This window comes from Bos taurus, chromosome 23, assembly GCF_002263795.3.
Source record: "Bos taurus isolate L1 Dominette 01449 registration number 42190680 breed Hereford chromosome 23, ARS-UCD2.0, whole genome shotgun sequence".
Taxonomy (NCBI): Eukaryota; Metazoa; Chordata; class Mammalia; order Artiodactyla; family Bovidae; genus Bos; species Bos taurus.
In genome coordinates this window covers 15,057,025-15,074,043 of record NC_037350.1, presented here as the reverse complement: position 1 = coordinate 15,074,043, position 17,019 = coordinate 15,057,025, and the positions used below count along the sequence as shown (strand labels likewise).

General features: G+C 39.7%; 1 protein-coding gene across 8 annotated transcripts in view; it reads right to left on the bottom strand.

Moving 5' to 3' along the window:
- Positions 1-9,207: 9,207 nt before the first annotated feature.
- The window catches only part of LOC531747 (adenylate cyclase type 10), a 39,938-nt gene continuing 32,126 nt past the window's right edge, over positions 9,208-17,019 (bottom strand). For 6 of the 8 annotated variants that reach the window (XM_005223521.5, XM_024983975.2, XM_005223523.5 and 3 more), the window contains 9 exons: positions 15,642-15,814; positions 14,905-15,061; positions 12,457-12,661; positions 12,273-12,369; positions 11,686-11,804; positions 11,304-11,421; positions 10,665-10,863; positions 9,962-10,166; positions 9,208-9,451 (listed from right to left, as the gene is read on the bottom strand). In XM_005223521.5, the coding sequence (XP_005223578.2) occupies positions 9,387-9,451; positions 9,962-10,166; positions 10,665-10,863; positions 11,304-11,421; positions 11,686-11,804; positions 12,273-12,369; positions 12,457-12,661; positions 14,905-15,061; positions 15,642-15,814 (1,338 nt within the window). In that variant the 3' untranslated portion in view covers positions 9,208-9,386. Of the gene's footprint in view, positions 9,452-9,961; positions 10,167-10,664; positions 10,864-11,298; positions 11,422-11,685; positions 11,805-12,151; positions 12,370-12,456; positions 12,662-14,904; positions 15,062-15,641; positions 15,815-17,019 lie in introns of those variants that run through there. The other 2 variants (XM_005223527.5, XR_001494844.3) reach the window with 2 other exon arrangements.

Below are 17,019 nucleotides of genomic sequence, written 5' to 3'. Positions count from 1 at the left end.
TATGAGCTCTTGATGCTTGGGAGGGGATGAAAGGGCCCAGGTTTGACTGCTCGTGAACTTGAAAAGACTGGTCCAGAGTTTGTGCTGTAATGCTCTCCTGCCAGCGGGGAAGTGATTTCCCTCCCTGGTCAGACTCCTACAATGCAGTCTGATTTAACGGGCGTGAAGGGGGATTTCTTCAAAAGCATTTCCTGCCTTTATCATGACACTTGAGAGTATAGATTCATTTGCTTGAGATAGAAATCTCCTGTTTTCTGCTTTATACCTTGTAAACAAGTGACATCTTACGATGTGACACATATGATGGGAGAAGGAGGACAATTCATCAGTGCCAGGTGCTGCTAGTGGTAAAGAACCCGCCCGCCAATGCAGAAGATGTAAGAGACATGGGTTCAACCCCTGGGTCAGGAAGATCCCCAGGAGCAGGAAATGGCAACCCACTCTAGTCTTCTTGCCTGGAGAATCCCATGGACAGAGAAGGCTGGTGGGGTCGCACAGAGTCGGACAAGACTGAAGTGACTTAGCAGAGCACAAAGGGAGCTCAGGACAGATAGGGTAGGAGAGATGGGGTTAGAAGGAAACAGGAGTAAGGCCAAAAACTGAAATAGATACCAAGCCTATTCCTTGGTAGAACAAAGGGTTTTCAAGCACCAGGAGATAAAAGATCTTCATCAGTTTTATCAGAGTTGGCTCTTTCTCAACTGTGTGGTCTTCTGGTAGCCCTGTTCCCTTAACTCTGAGCCTGGGAAGAGCCCAGTGAAGAAAAGGCATGCAGGTGGGGGAATAAGGAATAAATGGTAAATGTGTGGCCACAGTTAAGTGTAAATGAAAGCTAATCCAGGCTGGGTATAGGAAGGCCTTTAAGGTTTCTGCCATGACTTCTTCTCAAACTGTTTGAAAATATTTGTCCATATTGAGATGAGAGACTTAGATGGAGAAGAGGAGGTGCTCAGGAATCCAGTCTTTTACAATCATGAAGAACTGGGCAAAAAGAGATTTTCATGGTCTGAACCATCTGGAAGGGCCCTAAGCTTAGTCTAGGTACATGAGGTGAAGAGACAGGCAGGGGCTGTGTAAGCCTAGTAATGCTATTTTCAGGGAGCTCTGGCAGGATGTTCTGGGCTTCCTTTGATAGAGTCTCAGCCTGTGACAGAACCTAAATTTACTCTGAGGCAGCAGCTCCCCACCAATCAACTAAGCCCTCATTTACCCTGGCTAAGATGACTGGGGACTTTCCTGGTGGGAAGGCAAGATGAGGGGAGGGCAGAATAAAGTCTAAAAAGCACCCCTCTGGGAGAAATGACTATAATTGGTCTGAATGTAACTTTTCAGAATGTGACAGAAGTAGAAGTATATTTAACAATGCAAAGGAAAATACTAAGATAATCAGTTGACTGGTAGAGAAGACTGAAGGAGGAAAGGGAAAGATATTAATTCCATCAATGCCTATGATAGCAAGTCTATGAATTATAGTCACAGAGTCACAGTTATAAAAGTAACTTCTAAAATGAAAATACTAAAATAAATTTCATTTATTTTATAAAAACAAAGTAAATGCAAATGACATGGTGAGATGACTGCTTCACATTAGAACCTTTGGAACTCAGTTAAAGAAGCTCTCAGAGAAAAATAAACACCTTTAACAAGAATTAAGCATCTTACTCAAACAGCTAATTAATTTTAAAGGAGAAAAATGACATAACTAACACATAAATAAAAGAGTTTATTCTTTGAAGTAAACTGAAATAAAGTGTTAGCTAACTTACTCAAGAAGATGGATGAAATAAACAACAAGGGGGAAATAACCGCAGATAAAAAGACAATAACAAAAAAATAAGAATATTTTGTGCTAGTGGTGGAGGAGTGGGAATGACTGTAAAGGGGCCTGAAAGAACTTTTGGGTGTAATTAAATGTTCTCCATCATGATTGTGGTAGTTACACAGTATATACATTTGTCCAAACCTATCCAATAGGCGTACCTTACTGCATATAAATTATATTTTGATAAAATTTATTTTATAAAGTATTTGAAAGGTCATTGGGGAATAGTTGGAACAATCTTAGAGAGAAAAGCTCTTTAAAGTATTATACAAAACTCAGAAGCCATAAAAGTATTCATAGATACATTACAACTGACACATTAAGATAAATTAAGATACTTTTCCCTCTATGACAAAACATCATAAATGAAAGTCAAAAGACAAAATAAGGAAAAATTTTGCAACCCATATAAAGGCAGAGGGCTCAATTCCCTAAAAAGGCAGAGGGCTCATTTCCCTGACTCCTACATATCAATTAGAAAACAAATACTTAATAGAATATGGTCACAGGATATATACCTACAGCTCATACAAAAAGAAATATAGACATAATAAAGATGTTTAACTTCATCTAAGGAAAATACAAGTTAAAAGTACATTGAGAGTAATTTTAAAAGAAAATGGTTAAAGAACTCTGAAAATTCTTGCCTTCAAAAAGAAACAAGAAAACTGGCAAAAATACTGTCAACTTTTTTGGAACTCTGGAAATTAACCAATGACTTGCATCAATCCAAGGAGTGTTTACTCAAGAAAAATGGCTTCCCCTTACCCCTATTTAAGAGATAACTTCATAAAGCAATAATTACATACCTGTGCTGATGGGCATACCATTTATTAAGATGTAACTTTTATGACAGTAACAATATGAAGAGGGAGAAAGAAGGAATGGGGCTATATAGAATCAAATTTTTGTATTAATATATTATTGAAATTAAGTTATATTAATCTGAACTAGATTATTTTAAATTAAAATGCTAACTATAATTTCTACAGTAAGAAATAGTGCAAAATTATACAGTAAAAGAAATGACAAGGGAATTAAATTATCTAATATGACAAAAGACAGTGGTGAAATAAAGGAGAAAAAAGACATAAAACAAGTAGAAAACAAATAACAAACTGGAAGACATAAATCTTACCTTATCAGTAACTATACTGAATGTAAATAGATTAAACATCCTAATTAAAAGGCAGATATTGGCAAAATTGATTTAAAAAATATATGACTCCACTATATGCTGCTTCTAGAAGACAAACGTTAGATTGAAAAACACAAGTCTGCTGAAAGTAAAAGAATGGAAAAGCATATCATGCAAACTAGTTACAGAGCACTAGAGTAGCTATACTAATATCAGACAAAATAGGCTTTAGGGCAAAAATTGTTACTAGTGACAAAGGACATTTTATAATGATAAAAGAATAAATCCACTAAGAAGATATAACAATTATAAATATATGTGTACCTAACAACAGAGTTTCAAAATACCTGAGGCAAAAACTGACAGAACTGAAGGGATAAATAAATTGTAATGGTTGTAGACTTCAATATTCTACTTTCAAAAACAATACAGCAAGGAGGTGGAAGAGCAACAACAAAAGAGTAGACATGAGTAACACTATAAACCAATAGGACCTCTCAGATATCTGCAGAACACACCACCCAACAAAGCAGAATACACATTCTCCTCAAATATACATGCAACAGTCTCTAGGATAGACCACATGCTTGACCATAATTAAGTCTAAATAAATTTAGAAGGACTGAAATTATATAATTTTTTCTGACCATAATGGTTTGAAACTAGAAGTCAATAAGAGAAGCAAAATTTGGAAAGTCACAAATATGTGGAAATCAAACAACTCAATCACTCCTAAATAACAAATAGGAAAAAAGAAGAAATCACAACAGAAATTAGAAATGAATGAATGCTTTGAAATGAATGAATATAATTACGCAACATACCAAAAGTTAGGTGATTCAACAAAGACAGTGCTTAGAGGGAAATTTATAGTTGTAAACACCTATGTTAGAAAAAAAAAGAGAAGATTTCAAATTAATAACCTAATTTTCCACCTGAAGAAACTATAAATAAAAGAGCAAACTAAACTCAAAGCAAGCAGAAGGAAGAAAATAACAAAACTCAGAGCAGAAATAAATGAAATGGAGAACAGAAAAACAACAGAAAAAAAATCAACAAAACCAAAAGTTGGTTCTTTGACCAGATCACCAAAATTGACAAATCTTGGTTAGACTGGATAAGAAATAAAGGGAAGATGACTCAAATTACTAAATCAGAAATGAAAAGGGAAGAACTACTGACCTTATGAAATAAAAAGGATAAGAAATATTATGAACAATTGCATACCTTAGATAACTTAGATGAAATGGACAAATTCCTAGAAAGATGTAAACTACTGAAAATGACTTAAAGAGAAATAGAAAATCTATACCATGTAAAGAGGTTTAATTAGTAATCAAAAAACTTCCCACAAAGAGATGCTTAGGACCAGATGGCTTTTCTGGTGAGTTCGATCAAATACTGAATGAATTTTAAAACCAATCCTTCACAAACTCTTCAAAAAAAAAAAAAAAAAAAAAAAAACGAAGAGAGGAAGGAATACTTACCAATTCATTTCTATGAGAGCAGTTTTACTTATATACAAAAACCAGACAAAGAGATTACAAGAAAACTATAGGCCAACATTATTTATGAATGTAGATGCAAAAAATCTTCAGTGAAACAGTGGCAGATAGGACCTGGGAACAAATAGAAAGGATTACAGACCATGACAAAGCAAGACTTATTCTAGAAGTGAATGCCAGGTTGGTTCTACATTTGAAAATCAGTATGATACATCATATTAATAGAAACTCCTTCTGCCAAACCACATGATCATTTCAATGGGTGACAGAAAAAGTGTTTGATAAAACCCAACACTCTATCATGATAAAAACACTCAACAAACTAGGAATAGCACAGGACTTCATCAACCTGATAAAGAACATCTATAAATAATTCACAGCTAACATCATACTTAAAGGTGAAAAACTAAAAAGTTTTCCCCAATAGTTGAGAACAAGACAAAGATGTCCTCTCTTGTCACTTTTATTCAACATTATACTATAGGTTCTAGCAAGTGCAGTTAAACAAGAAAAATAAAAGCCATCTAGATTGGAAAGGAAGAAGTAAAATTATCTCCATTTGCAGATGACATGATCTTGTATATAAAAAAGGCTAAGAAATCCACTCACCCCCCAAAAATTTAGAGTTAACAAATTAGTTCAGCAAATTTGTACCCTGAAAAAAAGTTTCAGGATATAAAACCAATACGTGAAAATCAGTTTTATCTCTATATTCTAGCAATGAACAACTCAAAATGAAATTAAGAAAACAACTCTATATACAATAGTATCAAGAATAATAAAATTATTTAGGCATAAATTTCACAAAATAGGAGTAAGGCTGGTGCATTAAAAACTACAAAACATTACTGAAAGAAATTAAGGAAGAAATTAAGGAATATATGGAAAAGATATGTCACTTTCATGGATTAGAAAACTTGGTGCCCACTCTCACCACTTCTATTCAACATAGTTTTGGAAGTCCCAGTCACAGCAATCAGAAGAAAAAGAAATAAAAGGAATCCAGATTGGAAATGAAGAAGTAAAATTCTCACTATCTACAGATGACATGATCCTCTACATAGAAAACCCTAAAGACACCACCAGAAAATTACTAGAGCTAATTAATGAACATAGTAAAGTTTCAGGATATAAAATTAATACACAGAAATCCCTTGCATTCCTATACACTAATAATGAAAAGACAGAAGGAGAAATTAAGGAAACAATCCCATTCACTGTCGCAATGAAAAGAATAAAATGCTTAGGAATAAATTTACCTAAAGAAACAAAAGACCCATATATAGAGAAAACTATAAAACACTGATGAAAGAAATCAAAGATGACACAAATAGATGGAGAAACACGTGTTTGTGGATTGGAAGAATCAATATAATGAAAATGAGTACACTACCCAAAGCAATCTATAGATTCAACGCAATCCCTAGCAACCTACCAATGGTATTTTTCACAGAACTATAACAAATCATTTCACAATGTGTATGGAAACACACACAAAAAACTCAAATAGCCAAAGCAATCTTGAGAAAGAATGGAACTGGAGGAAACAACCTTCCTGACTTCAGATTCTACTACAAAGCTGCAGTCATCCAGACAGTATGGTACTGGCACAAAGACAGAAATATAGATCAATGGAACAAAAAAAGCCCCGGGATAAATCCATGCACCTATGGACACCTTATCTTTGACAAAGGAGGCAAAAATATACAATGGAGAAAACACAATCTCTTTAACAAGTGGTGCTGGGAAAACTGGTCAACCACATGTAAAAGAATGAAACTAGAACACGTTTTAACACCATACACAAAAATAAACTCAAAATGGATTAAAGATCTAAATGTAAGACCAGAAACTATAAAACTCTTAAATGAAAACATACGCAGAATGCTCTATGACATAAAGCACAGCAAGATCCTCTATGATCCACCTTCCAGAGTAACAGAAATAAAAACAAAAATAAACGGGACATAATTAAACTTAAAAGCTTTTGCACAGTGAAGGAAACAATAAGCAAGGCGAAATGGCAGCCTTCAGAATGGTAGAAAATAATAGCAAATGAAGCAACTGACAAAGAATTAATCTCCAAAATATACAAGTAGCTTATGCAGCACAATACCAGAAAAATGAACCCAATCAAAAAGTCAGCCCAAGAACTAAACAGACATTTTTCCAAAGAAGACATACAGATGGCTAATAAACACATGAAAAGATGCTCAACATCACTCATTATCAGGGAAATGCAAATCAAAACCACAATGAGGTACCATCTCACACTGGTCAGAATGACCACCATCAAAAAATCTATAAACAATAAATGCTGGAGAGGGTGTGGAGAAAAGGGGACCTTCTTACACTGTTGGTGGGAATGGAGAACAGTGTGGAGATTCCTTAAAAAACTGGAAATAGAACTGCCATACGACCCAGCAATTTCACTGCTGAGCATACACACCAAGGAAAGCAGAATTGAAAGACACACATGTACCACAATGTTCATTGCAGCACTGTTTACAATAGCTAGGACATGGAAGCAAACTAGATGTCCATTGGCAGACAAATGGAAAAGGAAGCTCTGGTACGTATACACAATGGAATATTACTCAGCTATCAAGAAGAACACATTTGAGTCAGTTCTAATGAGGTGGATGAAACTGGAGCCTATTATACAGAGTGAAGTAAGCCAGAGAAAGAAACACCAATACAGTATATTATGCTTATATATGGAATTTATGGTGACAATGATCCTATAAGCAAGACAGCAAAAGAGACACAGATGTAAAGAACAGACTTTCGGACTCTGTGGGAGAAGGTAAGGGTGGGATGATTTGAGAGAATAGCATTGAAACATGTATATTACCATATGTGAAATAGATGACCACTGCAAGTTTGATGCATGAAGCAGGGCACTCAAAACCAGTGCTCTGGGACAACCCGGAGGGATGGGGTGAGAGGGAGGGGGGATTCAGGATGGTGGGGACACATGTGCAGCCATGGCTGATTCATGTTGATGTATGGCAAAAACCACCACAATATTGTAAAGTAATTATCTTACAATCAAATAAGTAAAATTTTTAAAAAGAAAACTTAATAATGCTGATAGCAGTTCTCTGCAAATTGATTTACAGAGTCAACATATTCTATCAAAATTACAGCTGTCCTTTTTGTAGAAACTGGCAAGCTGATAGTGATATGGAAATACAAGGGACCCAGAACAGTCAAAACAATCTTGAAAAAGAATAATAAAGTTGGAAGACTCACATTTCCTGATTTTAAAACTTACTACAAAGCTGCAATAATCAGGACTGTGTGGCTTGCCATAAGGATAGCTATATAGGCCAGTGCAACAGAATTGAGAGTTCAGAAATAAACCCATATGTCTAATAAAACCATACATCAACAAGAGTACTTGGGGACTCCCCTGGTGATCCAGTGGTTAAGACTCTAAGCTTCCACAGCAGGGGACCTGGGTTTGAACCCTGGTCAGGGAACTAAAGATCCCTGCCATGCCATGCAGTGCAGCCAAAACAAAACCAATAAATAAATCTTATTAAAACATAAAAATGACAGTATTTACTTAAATGGGGGAGGAATAGTCTTTTTAACAAATGGTGCTTTTTAACAAATGCAGCAGCTGAGATAGTGTATATCCACATGCAAAAGAATGAGGGAAACTTAACTTTCACTATATGCAAAAATGAACTCAAAATAATCAAAGACCTAAATAAAAGCTAGAACTATAAAACTCTTAGAAGAAAACAGAGGAAAAAATCTTTGTGACTTAAGATGAGCAATGGTTTCTAAGATATGACACCAAAGCTGCTGCTGCTGCTGCTGCTGCTAAGTCGCTTCAGTCGTGTCCGACTCTGTGCGACCCCAGAGACGGCAGCCCACAAGCAGCCAAAAAACAAAAATAGATAAATTGGACTTCATCAAAACAAAACACTCTTGTGCTATAAAACAATACCACCATGAATGTGAAAAGACAACTTACAGAATAAGAGAAAATATTTATAAATCAAATCTGATAAGGGTTTAGCATCCAGAATATATAAGAAATTCTTCAAGCTCAATGATAAAAAGGCAAATATTCCAATAACAAATGGGCAGAGGATCTGAATAGACATTTCTCCAAGAAGACATACAAATGGCCAATAAGCTTATAAAAAATGAACATCATTAGTCATTAAGGAAATGCAACTCAACACCACAATGAGATATCACTTCACAATCACAAGAATGGCTATATAAAAAAACAAGCAAATAACAATTGTTTGTGAAGATGTGAAAAACTGGAACCCTTACACATTGTTGCTGGAAATATAAGTGGTATAGCAACTTAGGAGAAAATATGACAGTTCCTTGAAGAGCTAAACAGAGAGCATCTGCATGACCTAACAATTCCTTTCCTGGGTATATACCGAAAAGAACTGAAACATATGTTTAAACCAAAACCTGCACACAAATGTTTATAGTGGCTTTATTCATAATAACCAAAAAGCAGAACCAAGCCAATATCCATTAGTGCATGAACAGATAAGCAAAATGTGGCATGTCCATATAATGGAATGTTATCCGGCCACAAAAGGAAATGCTGCAGCACGGAAGAATTACCTGTTAATAGACTCACCTTATATAAGATGGAATCAGCTTAATCCCAAAGCTTCTCTAGCCTCTGGCCTAGCTCTGGTTCTAGTAATAATTTCTGCCCCAGTTGCATTAATGAAGAGAGTTAAGAAAGATCTAAATTTCATGCTTTAGAAACACATGCTTTTATTTTTATGAAGATATACAGATAGTGGCAAATGTAAAAGGCTAGCATATTTAATATGTACATATATAGCATCTTAAAAAGGAGACTTGGTGGCATATCTTTGTGTTACATGTTATAAAAGAATCATGGTCCCTTCAGAGGATTTTTGTTTGATTAACAGATACATTCTTGAATTTCTTCTTTATCCTTCTTGTTGACATCAGCCTCTCTGACAAATCCTGAAAATAGGAACATAAAGAGTAATACAAACACAAAGAATTTCCTTGGCTATTACAAATTTAACTCATGGCCTGGAAAAAGGAGATTTGCTGGGTCCTAAAGTAAGAAACTATATTCTCTCCTTTTTCTTGCTCATTTCTTATCATTCATCTTCATAGACATTACATTGTGATTTCTAAGGCCTTCTTTCTCCTTTAGTGATCATCCAGCTACTCCACGGAAACAACTTATTTGTTTGCGCTTGGACCAAAGGGGAATTTCCTATGCCTAAGAGTTACAGATGCTGAAGCAAAGGGCTGACAGAGGCTCTTACACGCCTTATATAAAGGGGTCTCTGTTGAGGCGGAGGCTGGCACAGTGAGAGAATGACAACTACCTCTAAAGCAAGGACTAATCCTCATATCTGCATGTCCCTTCTTATTTGGACATGGCTTTTAACTGCTTATGAGTAAGAATCTGAGACTGTTCTTTATGTCTCTCAGACAAGAGTTCCAGAAAGGAATGCTTACTCTGTATTTCCAAATTTTGTTCAAAGGAGTTATTTTCCTCCAGGAATTCTCCCTCTATCCAAATCCTGGTCAGGCAGGTGTCAAAAGGTCTGATGATGTTGGTCAAGGACATCTTTCCATTTCTCATTACAAAGGCTTTAAGCTCAGAGACCCACTGGTGATAGACAGGGCAGGTCACACATCGAGAGAAAAACTCCTTAAAGTACTGAAAGGAAAGGAAGGTCCATTAGCTCAGGGATTAGTACTTTCTTTCCTCCACTCCACTCCATCAGAACTTACTGCAGTTCCCACTCAGCACACTCACTCAGGGCTGGGGGAACAGGAAGGAGTTACTGATGGTCAAGGAGGGCCAGAAAGTCTGTTCTCAGATACAGAGGACCTGGAATGTTTTAGATTCAGAAGGAAAGGATGTAGGGAAATGTGTCAAACTATAGACAAAGCCAGAGTGATCTACTGAGAAGGGCTAAGTGTCAACATTTTAATGGCATTGGGTAGTAGCTTTTGCAAATCCAGTAAGAAATCCAGTCCTGATCTACATGCAAGAATATCTGGGAGGATACATGAGATAGGTGTACAGAGTCCACACCTGGGTTCAAGGAGGAAAAAGAGACCAAGGCAGCAAGGAGAAGAGTAAGGGAGAGAGGCAGGTGGCAGAAAGAGTACCATGCCTTAGGTGTTAGTTGAGGATAACGGAGACAGGTACCGTGAGGGTTTGGCGGCGAGTCTCCGCGAGAGTTTGCAGGAAGACATCTTCTGGCATTTTCTGTAAAATTAGCACCTGGCACTCTAGGAATCGGACAAAGCCATGGGAACCAAATAGTGAGGCATTGGTTCTTTTCACCAACTGGCGAGCCTTGGAGAAGTGGTACTGAAACTGATTCCACTGTAAGTCCTGGGCAAACCTGAAGGGAAAGAACCACAGCTCTCAGCTATCTCCCCTAACTGCCCACTATGGGTCCTCCACAGAACCGTCACTACTCTAAGGCTCTAAGACCTCCTTCAGTCAGATTTGTGATTCTGGTAAGGGGCCAAGGCTACACAACTCATGTGTAAGGAGGTTCAAAAGAAAACCAATGATATACAGCTTTGCCATGGATTATCTCACACTTAAATGTAACTCTAAACTGAACCCTTAATCTGTGAACCCAAACCTCTTAAGGGACAAGAACAACCCTTCCAATAATGTGGGGGGAAATGGGAGGTGAATGGTCTTTAGAAATGGGTTGGAGATGTGGAACCATCCTGCCTTGTAAGGCAAAGGCAATAGCTTAAATGAGTTCATGGTGTCTTCAAACTTACCCTTTCCCACAGCCCTGAGTAAGACTCTGATACGCTACATTACCACATGGCCAGAGAGGAGTGGACCCCCAGCATGACACTGCTCTGAGAATTTAGAATGCAGCTGTGCTCATAGCGTTGAATGAAATGCAGACATTCCCCAAAGGGCCGACACAGCCATCCTGTGGACAGAGAGAGTAACCAGGCTAGTAGTATAAGTTGTCAACTATAAAGTGGTATATAAGGTGCGTGGTCCAGGGGAGGAGACACCACCTCAAAAGCAGGCACCCTGAATCACAATGTAGTTCCTAGACTTTAAGGAACAAGGGTCAGGAGCAGAGGCCATGCCCAAAGGACAGGCCCATGAGTGCCTGTGTGCCAAACCCAGGGCCCCACCTGAGGTCTGAATCCCTCAGGAATACAGCAGAGCCCTGCACAAGATTTACCTTTTCCGTAGAGCAGCAGATCTAAGCAAGCAGAATAGAAGAAGGCCCGGCCAAGGACATCATGACTCTGGGAAATGAGCACCCACTGACTCTCCAGCACGTGGACACACAGATCAAACCTGCCGAGAGACAGAGCCACTGGGACCAGCTGGAGAATGGGAAGGGCTGTACAGAAGAGGAAGGGATCTTACACCTTCAAGGTGGCCTAACAGCCCCTAGATCTCCATCCCGTAATTCTATTTATATAGAGAGCATCTGTGCCTGGGATCAGACCTATCTCTAAGCAAAGGAAGTGGGAAAATGACTCTGAAACAACTCCCACGGTCTTGAGCTATTGCAATTACCGACCTCCCTGCAGTAAAACGCATGCGGGGGATGGAGGGAAGCGGGTGGAATATCTAGTGCCCAGACTCTGAATTTCTACTCCTGACCCCTCAAACTTAAGACAATGTTTCTGGAGGACTACCAGAGACAGTCCTGGCTGTGGAGACAAGACAGCTTCTCCTTCTCCACTCTAAACTGCTCTGGTAGGTCATAATCTCCCCTCTGAGGCAACAACTACAAAGGACAGAAAAGGATCTTAATACTTCTTCTTCAGAAATGCAGATCTGAAGAGAACTGAGAGAACCAGGTTCTCCAGAGCTGGTTTCTTGAGGTGTCTGCATATCTCATGAGCTTGAAAACCTAAGGAGGTTAAAGAGCATCGTGAGGTCTAGAGGTGCGCCTGGCCTCTCTAAAAGCTCCAGGCCCACCAGCCCCAGGCCCCATTACCCAGCTTGATGGAGAAGTCGAGATGCCCAAGGCAGAGTTTGGTGTAGGCCAAGGCCTGCATGAGCTGGGCTGTGGCCAACAGTCCCTCCCTGGAGAACCAGCACAGGCTGCTTTTCTGAATGGCCAGCTGCTCATGGTACAGCCACTTCTCCTTGTCACCCACGTTCTGGGAGAACTGGGAGAGGGCCACATAGGTAGAGACAACCTGTGGGACAACAAACATGGGGTGAATATCCAGACTGCACAGTCAGGCTGCAGCTCCAGCTCGTCCCTTTTCTGGTTAAGAGCCCCCGCGTGCCTGCTATTCACTCTGTGTAGCACTCCTGGGAGCCACTGCTCACCTCAACTCCAGCTGTGAAAACACGCTCCTTCTCACCCCTACGTTTTTTTTTTTTTTTTTTTTACCCCTACATTTTTGATTTGACCATTGTCACTGCTTGTTCTTTAAACAGCTTCCTCCATCTGCCCCTTTTCTTTTCCCCAATCCTAGACTTTCCCCTTCAAAATGCTGCTCAGACTGCACCTCTTCTGTTTTCTCTAAACAAAGCCTCTAATTGCTCCTTAGAACTCTACAGAACTGCCGCCTAGATCTCTGTCATCAGTTGTGTATTTAACATAATTTGATGACACTCTTCCAAGTAGACTCTGTCACTCCTCTTCTAAGAATTTTCCAACAGCTTCTCATCTTCTTTGGAGTAAAAACCAAAACTCCCACAGTGGCCACAAGGCCTGCACCATCTGCCACCCCCTCCCTGGCCTCTCTTACTCACCTCCTGGCTCTTTCTCTTCTCACTTCCCTCCAGTCACACTGGCCCCTGCACTACTCCTCAACACAGAGGGCAGGCCTTATGCATTCACTCTGCCTTCCTCCTGCCCACTCTTCTCCCAGGTGGCCTCTTCTCCCACGTGGCCTACTTTCTCATCTCCTTCAGATAGTTGCCCAAATGCTACCTGCTCGGTGAGGCTTTCCCTACAACCTTATTAAAACTGCACCCCTAGTTCCCAGAACTCTATGTCCTCTGGCCTCTGCTTAATTTATTTCATTGCATTTATTATCACCTAACATACTTAAAGCTCAACATTCAGAAAACGAAGATCATGGCATCCGGTCCCATCACTTCATGGGAAATAGATGGGGAAACAGTGGAAACAGTGTCAGACTTTATCTTTTTGAGCTCCAAAATCACTGCAGATGGTGACTGCAGCCATGAAATTAAAAGATGCTTAGTCCTTGGAAGGAAAGTTATGACCAACCTAGATAGCATATTCAAAAGCAGAGACATTACTTTGCCAACAAAGGTCCGTCTAGTCAAGGCTATGGTTTTTCCAGTGGTCATGTATGGATGTGAGAGTTGGACCGTGAAGAGAGCTGAACACTGAAGAATTGATGCTTTTGAACTATGGTGTTGGAGAAGACTCTTGAGAGTCCCTTGGACTGCAAGGAGATCCAACCAGTCCATTCTAAAGGAGATCAGTCCTGGGTGTTCTTTGGAAGGAATGATACTAAAGCTGAAACTCTAGTACTTTGGCCACCTCATGCGAAGAGTTGACTCATTGGAAAAGACTCTGATACTAGGAGGGATTGGGGGCAGGAGGAAAAGGGGATGACAGAGGATGAGATGGCTGGATGGCATCACTGACTCGATGGACGTGAGTCTGAGTGAACTCTGGGAGTTGGTGATAGACAGGGAGGCCTGCCGTGCTGTGATTCATGGGGTCGCAAAGAGTCGGACACGACTGAGCGACTGAACTGAACTGAACTGAACATATTAAATATTTCACTTATGTTTCCCTGGAACTAAGATCCAGTGTCTGGTACAGAGTAAGTAAAAGTCGTTCAGTTGTGTTTGACTCTTTGTGACCCCACGGACTATATAGTCCATGAATTCTCTAGTCCAGAATACTGAAGCGGGTAGCCTTTCCCTTCTCCAGGGGATCTTCCCAACCCAGGGATTGAACCCACATTGCAGGCGGGTTCTTTACCAACTGAGCTATCAGGGAAATCTGGTATAGAATAGGTGTTCATCAAATATTTGTTGAGCAAATGGGTGTATATATATATAGACACTAAAATTAGGAAGACATATTTCCCTTTCTTCTTTTTCCCTAAGTCAGCAAATCTTATCCTTATTTGTGGACGACTGGCTTGAGAATCTGATGGAAGCTATGACCCCTTCCCTACTTCTGATCACTCCTTAAATACTCTTTTGTACACACAAATACACACTAAGGTCAACATTCAGTTCAGAGGGTACACAGATAGTATCATACATGAAAGCCTCCCTATAAACTGCAAAATGAGAACCCTGCTCAAACACACAATCAGCAACGTCCTGTTAAGTCTGGGTTACCGTGGAACCATGCTTCACTAGGGACTTGACAGGGTCTCTCCCCTGAGCATCTTAGGTTTCTGAGTGAGGTCCAGAGATAAAGCAAGGGCTTGCCTACCTGGGCTTCACCAGGAAACTCCTTGACTGAATTCTTCTGCATAAGAGTGGCCAGGCAGGCAAACCTGAGGCTGCTGGCTGTGGCCTCCAGGCTGTAGAGCTGCCGGAGCAGGGAGAGACAGTGCATCTGCTGCTGCAGGACTGCCAGCTTCTTCTTCCTGGTGGGAAGCAAAGGGTGGTTAGCACGCCCTTATCCTTTACCACTGTCCACCAGCCTTCCCCAAAAGAAATCGGAGTCGACTCACCCACAGACTTCCAGACTCAGAAAGATTCCTGGGAGCCCACTACTTCTAACCTCATATGCTTTTCAAATTCATCCCTCTTGACCAAAAAGAAGTTTTCAGAGAGGTTTTTTAAAAAAGGTTCATTCTTTGAGTTGTTCTTTTGGTTGAACAGATTTCCTATAAATTATTACAGCTCGATAACTAGGCAGTGTTTAATATTATGTGTATACCTATCAGAGAAATAACATTAAATTCCATATATGTGTATGTGTACACACAGTGCACATATATGTATCTTTATTTGAAAAAGACAGGATAATACCATACTTCAAAGACAAAAGATGTACTCATTCTGCTACACTGAATTGGCCCAGAGTAAGGTAAATGAATGAGAACTGTTCATATGCTTGAAAAGAAGAGCCTTAGAGTCAAATAGGCAAAACTCCAGCCTAGGTCCAACTTTAGCTCTCTGTGACCCTAAATGGAACCAGGACAAGTTGGCAAAGCTTCTCACTTCTCACTAGGGTTGTTTCGAGGTTGACTCAGGGAACAGGAATACCAGCATTTTTCTAGAAATGTTTGGAAAATGACACCAAGCCAGGTCCAGGGAAAACTCCTTTTCAGCAGACGAAGGGCTCGCCTAGCCAGTTTTTTGGCCAGGGTGATCTGTCCCATGTTGAAACAGACCTGGAGACAGTAAAGTGAGAAACAGTAATGTAAACATGAGAAGAGTACTAAGGACAAGGTTCTGGATGCAACACACCGGCTCTTATTTTGGAATGAGAACCTGGGGCCCGAGGTGCCAGAGGGAGCAGAGTTAGAGCAGAGCCTGGCCACACTAACAAGCACCCTTAGGGCCATGAGCAAGCAAAGGAGTGAGAAAATGTAATTATGGAGAAAGCACTCTCCTTTCTCATCTCCCACACGTTTGTCAGTAGTAGAGAAAGACTGTGATTTACAAAGCAATGCTGGGAGACTCACATGGGACTGTCTTTAGCTTCAGATGCCATGGAAAGCATCTGAGATATCACCAAATCTCATCATTCTCTTCATAAACAAGTTGTACCACCACAGTGTACGAGGATAGGAGCTGAGGAACTACCCTGAGGTTATCATATACCTTCATGCTCTGTGGCTAAATCTATGGCTAAGAAAGGGATCAAGTCTATGGTAATCTCTGAACAATGTTAAGACTGCACAATGGAAAGAAATGGAAAGAAATAATTATTTAAAACTTTGCTTCCCTGGTGGCTCAGATGGTAAAGAATCTGCCTGTGGTGCAGGAGACCTGGGTTTGATCCCTGGGTCAGGAAGATGCCCTGGAGGAGGGCACGGCAACCCACTCCAGTATTCTTGCCTGGAGAATCCCATGGACAGAGCAGCCTGGCAGGCTACAGTCCATGGGGTCTGAAAGAGTCGGACATGACTGAGAGACTAACACTTTCAAAGACCTTTTGGTTGAAACACAAATAATACAACACTGTGGACTACTATAATATTCCCTTTGGTGTTCAAAGGCTTTATCCACATTAGGATTATTCTCCTAACCAAAGTATCTTAAGGTTTACACTGAAATTAATTTTTACTTACTTTTAAAAAATTTTAAACTTTGGCTCTCCAACAAAAATCCCCCATAGTTTTATGGAGTCATTATTTATAAACTGATAAAAATTCCAACACATTTTGTTCTGTTGGATTTAATAGCAAGGAGGCTGGAAGAAGTTGCTGAGCTGTCCTGAGTTATTCATACAGAATAAATAGGTTTACTCCTATTTGTCATTTGACAATGGAATGTCTCATGCCGTGCTTTCCCCGGAGTTTTTATTTGTCATACGAATCTTATTCCTTCAGGAAAATTTGTCATAAATGATACAGAATGATCTACAAGGTAC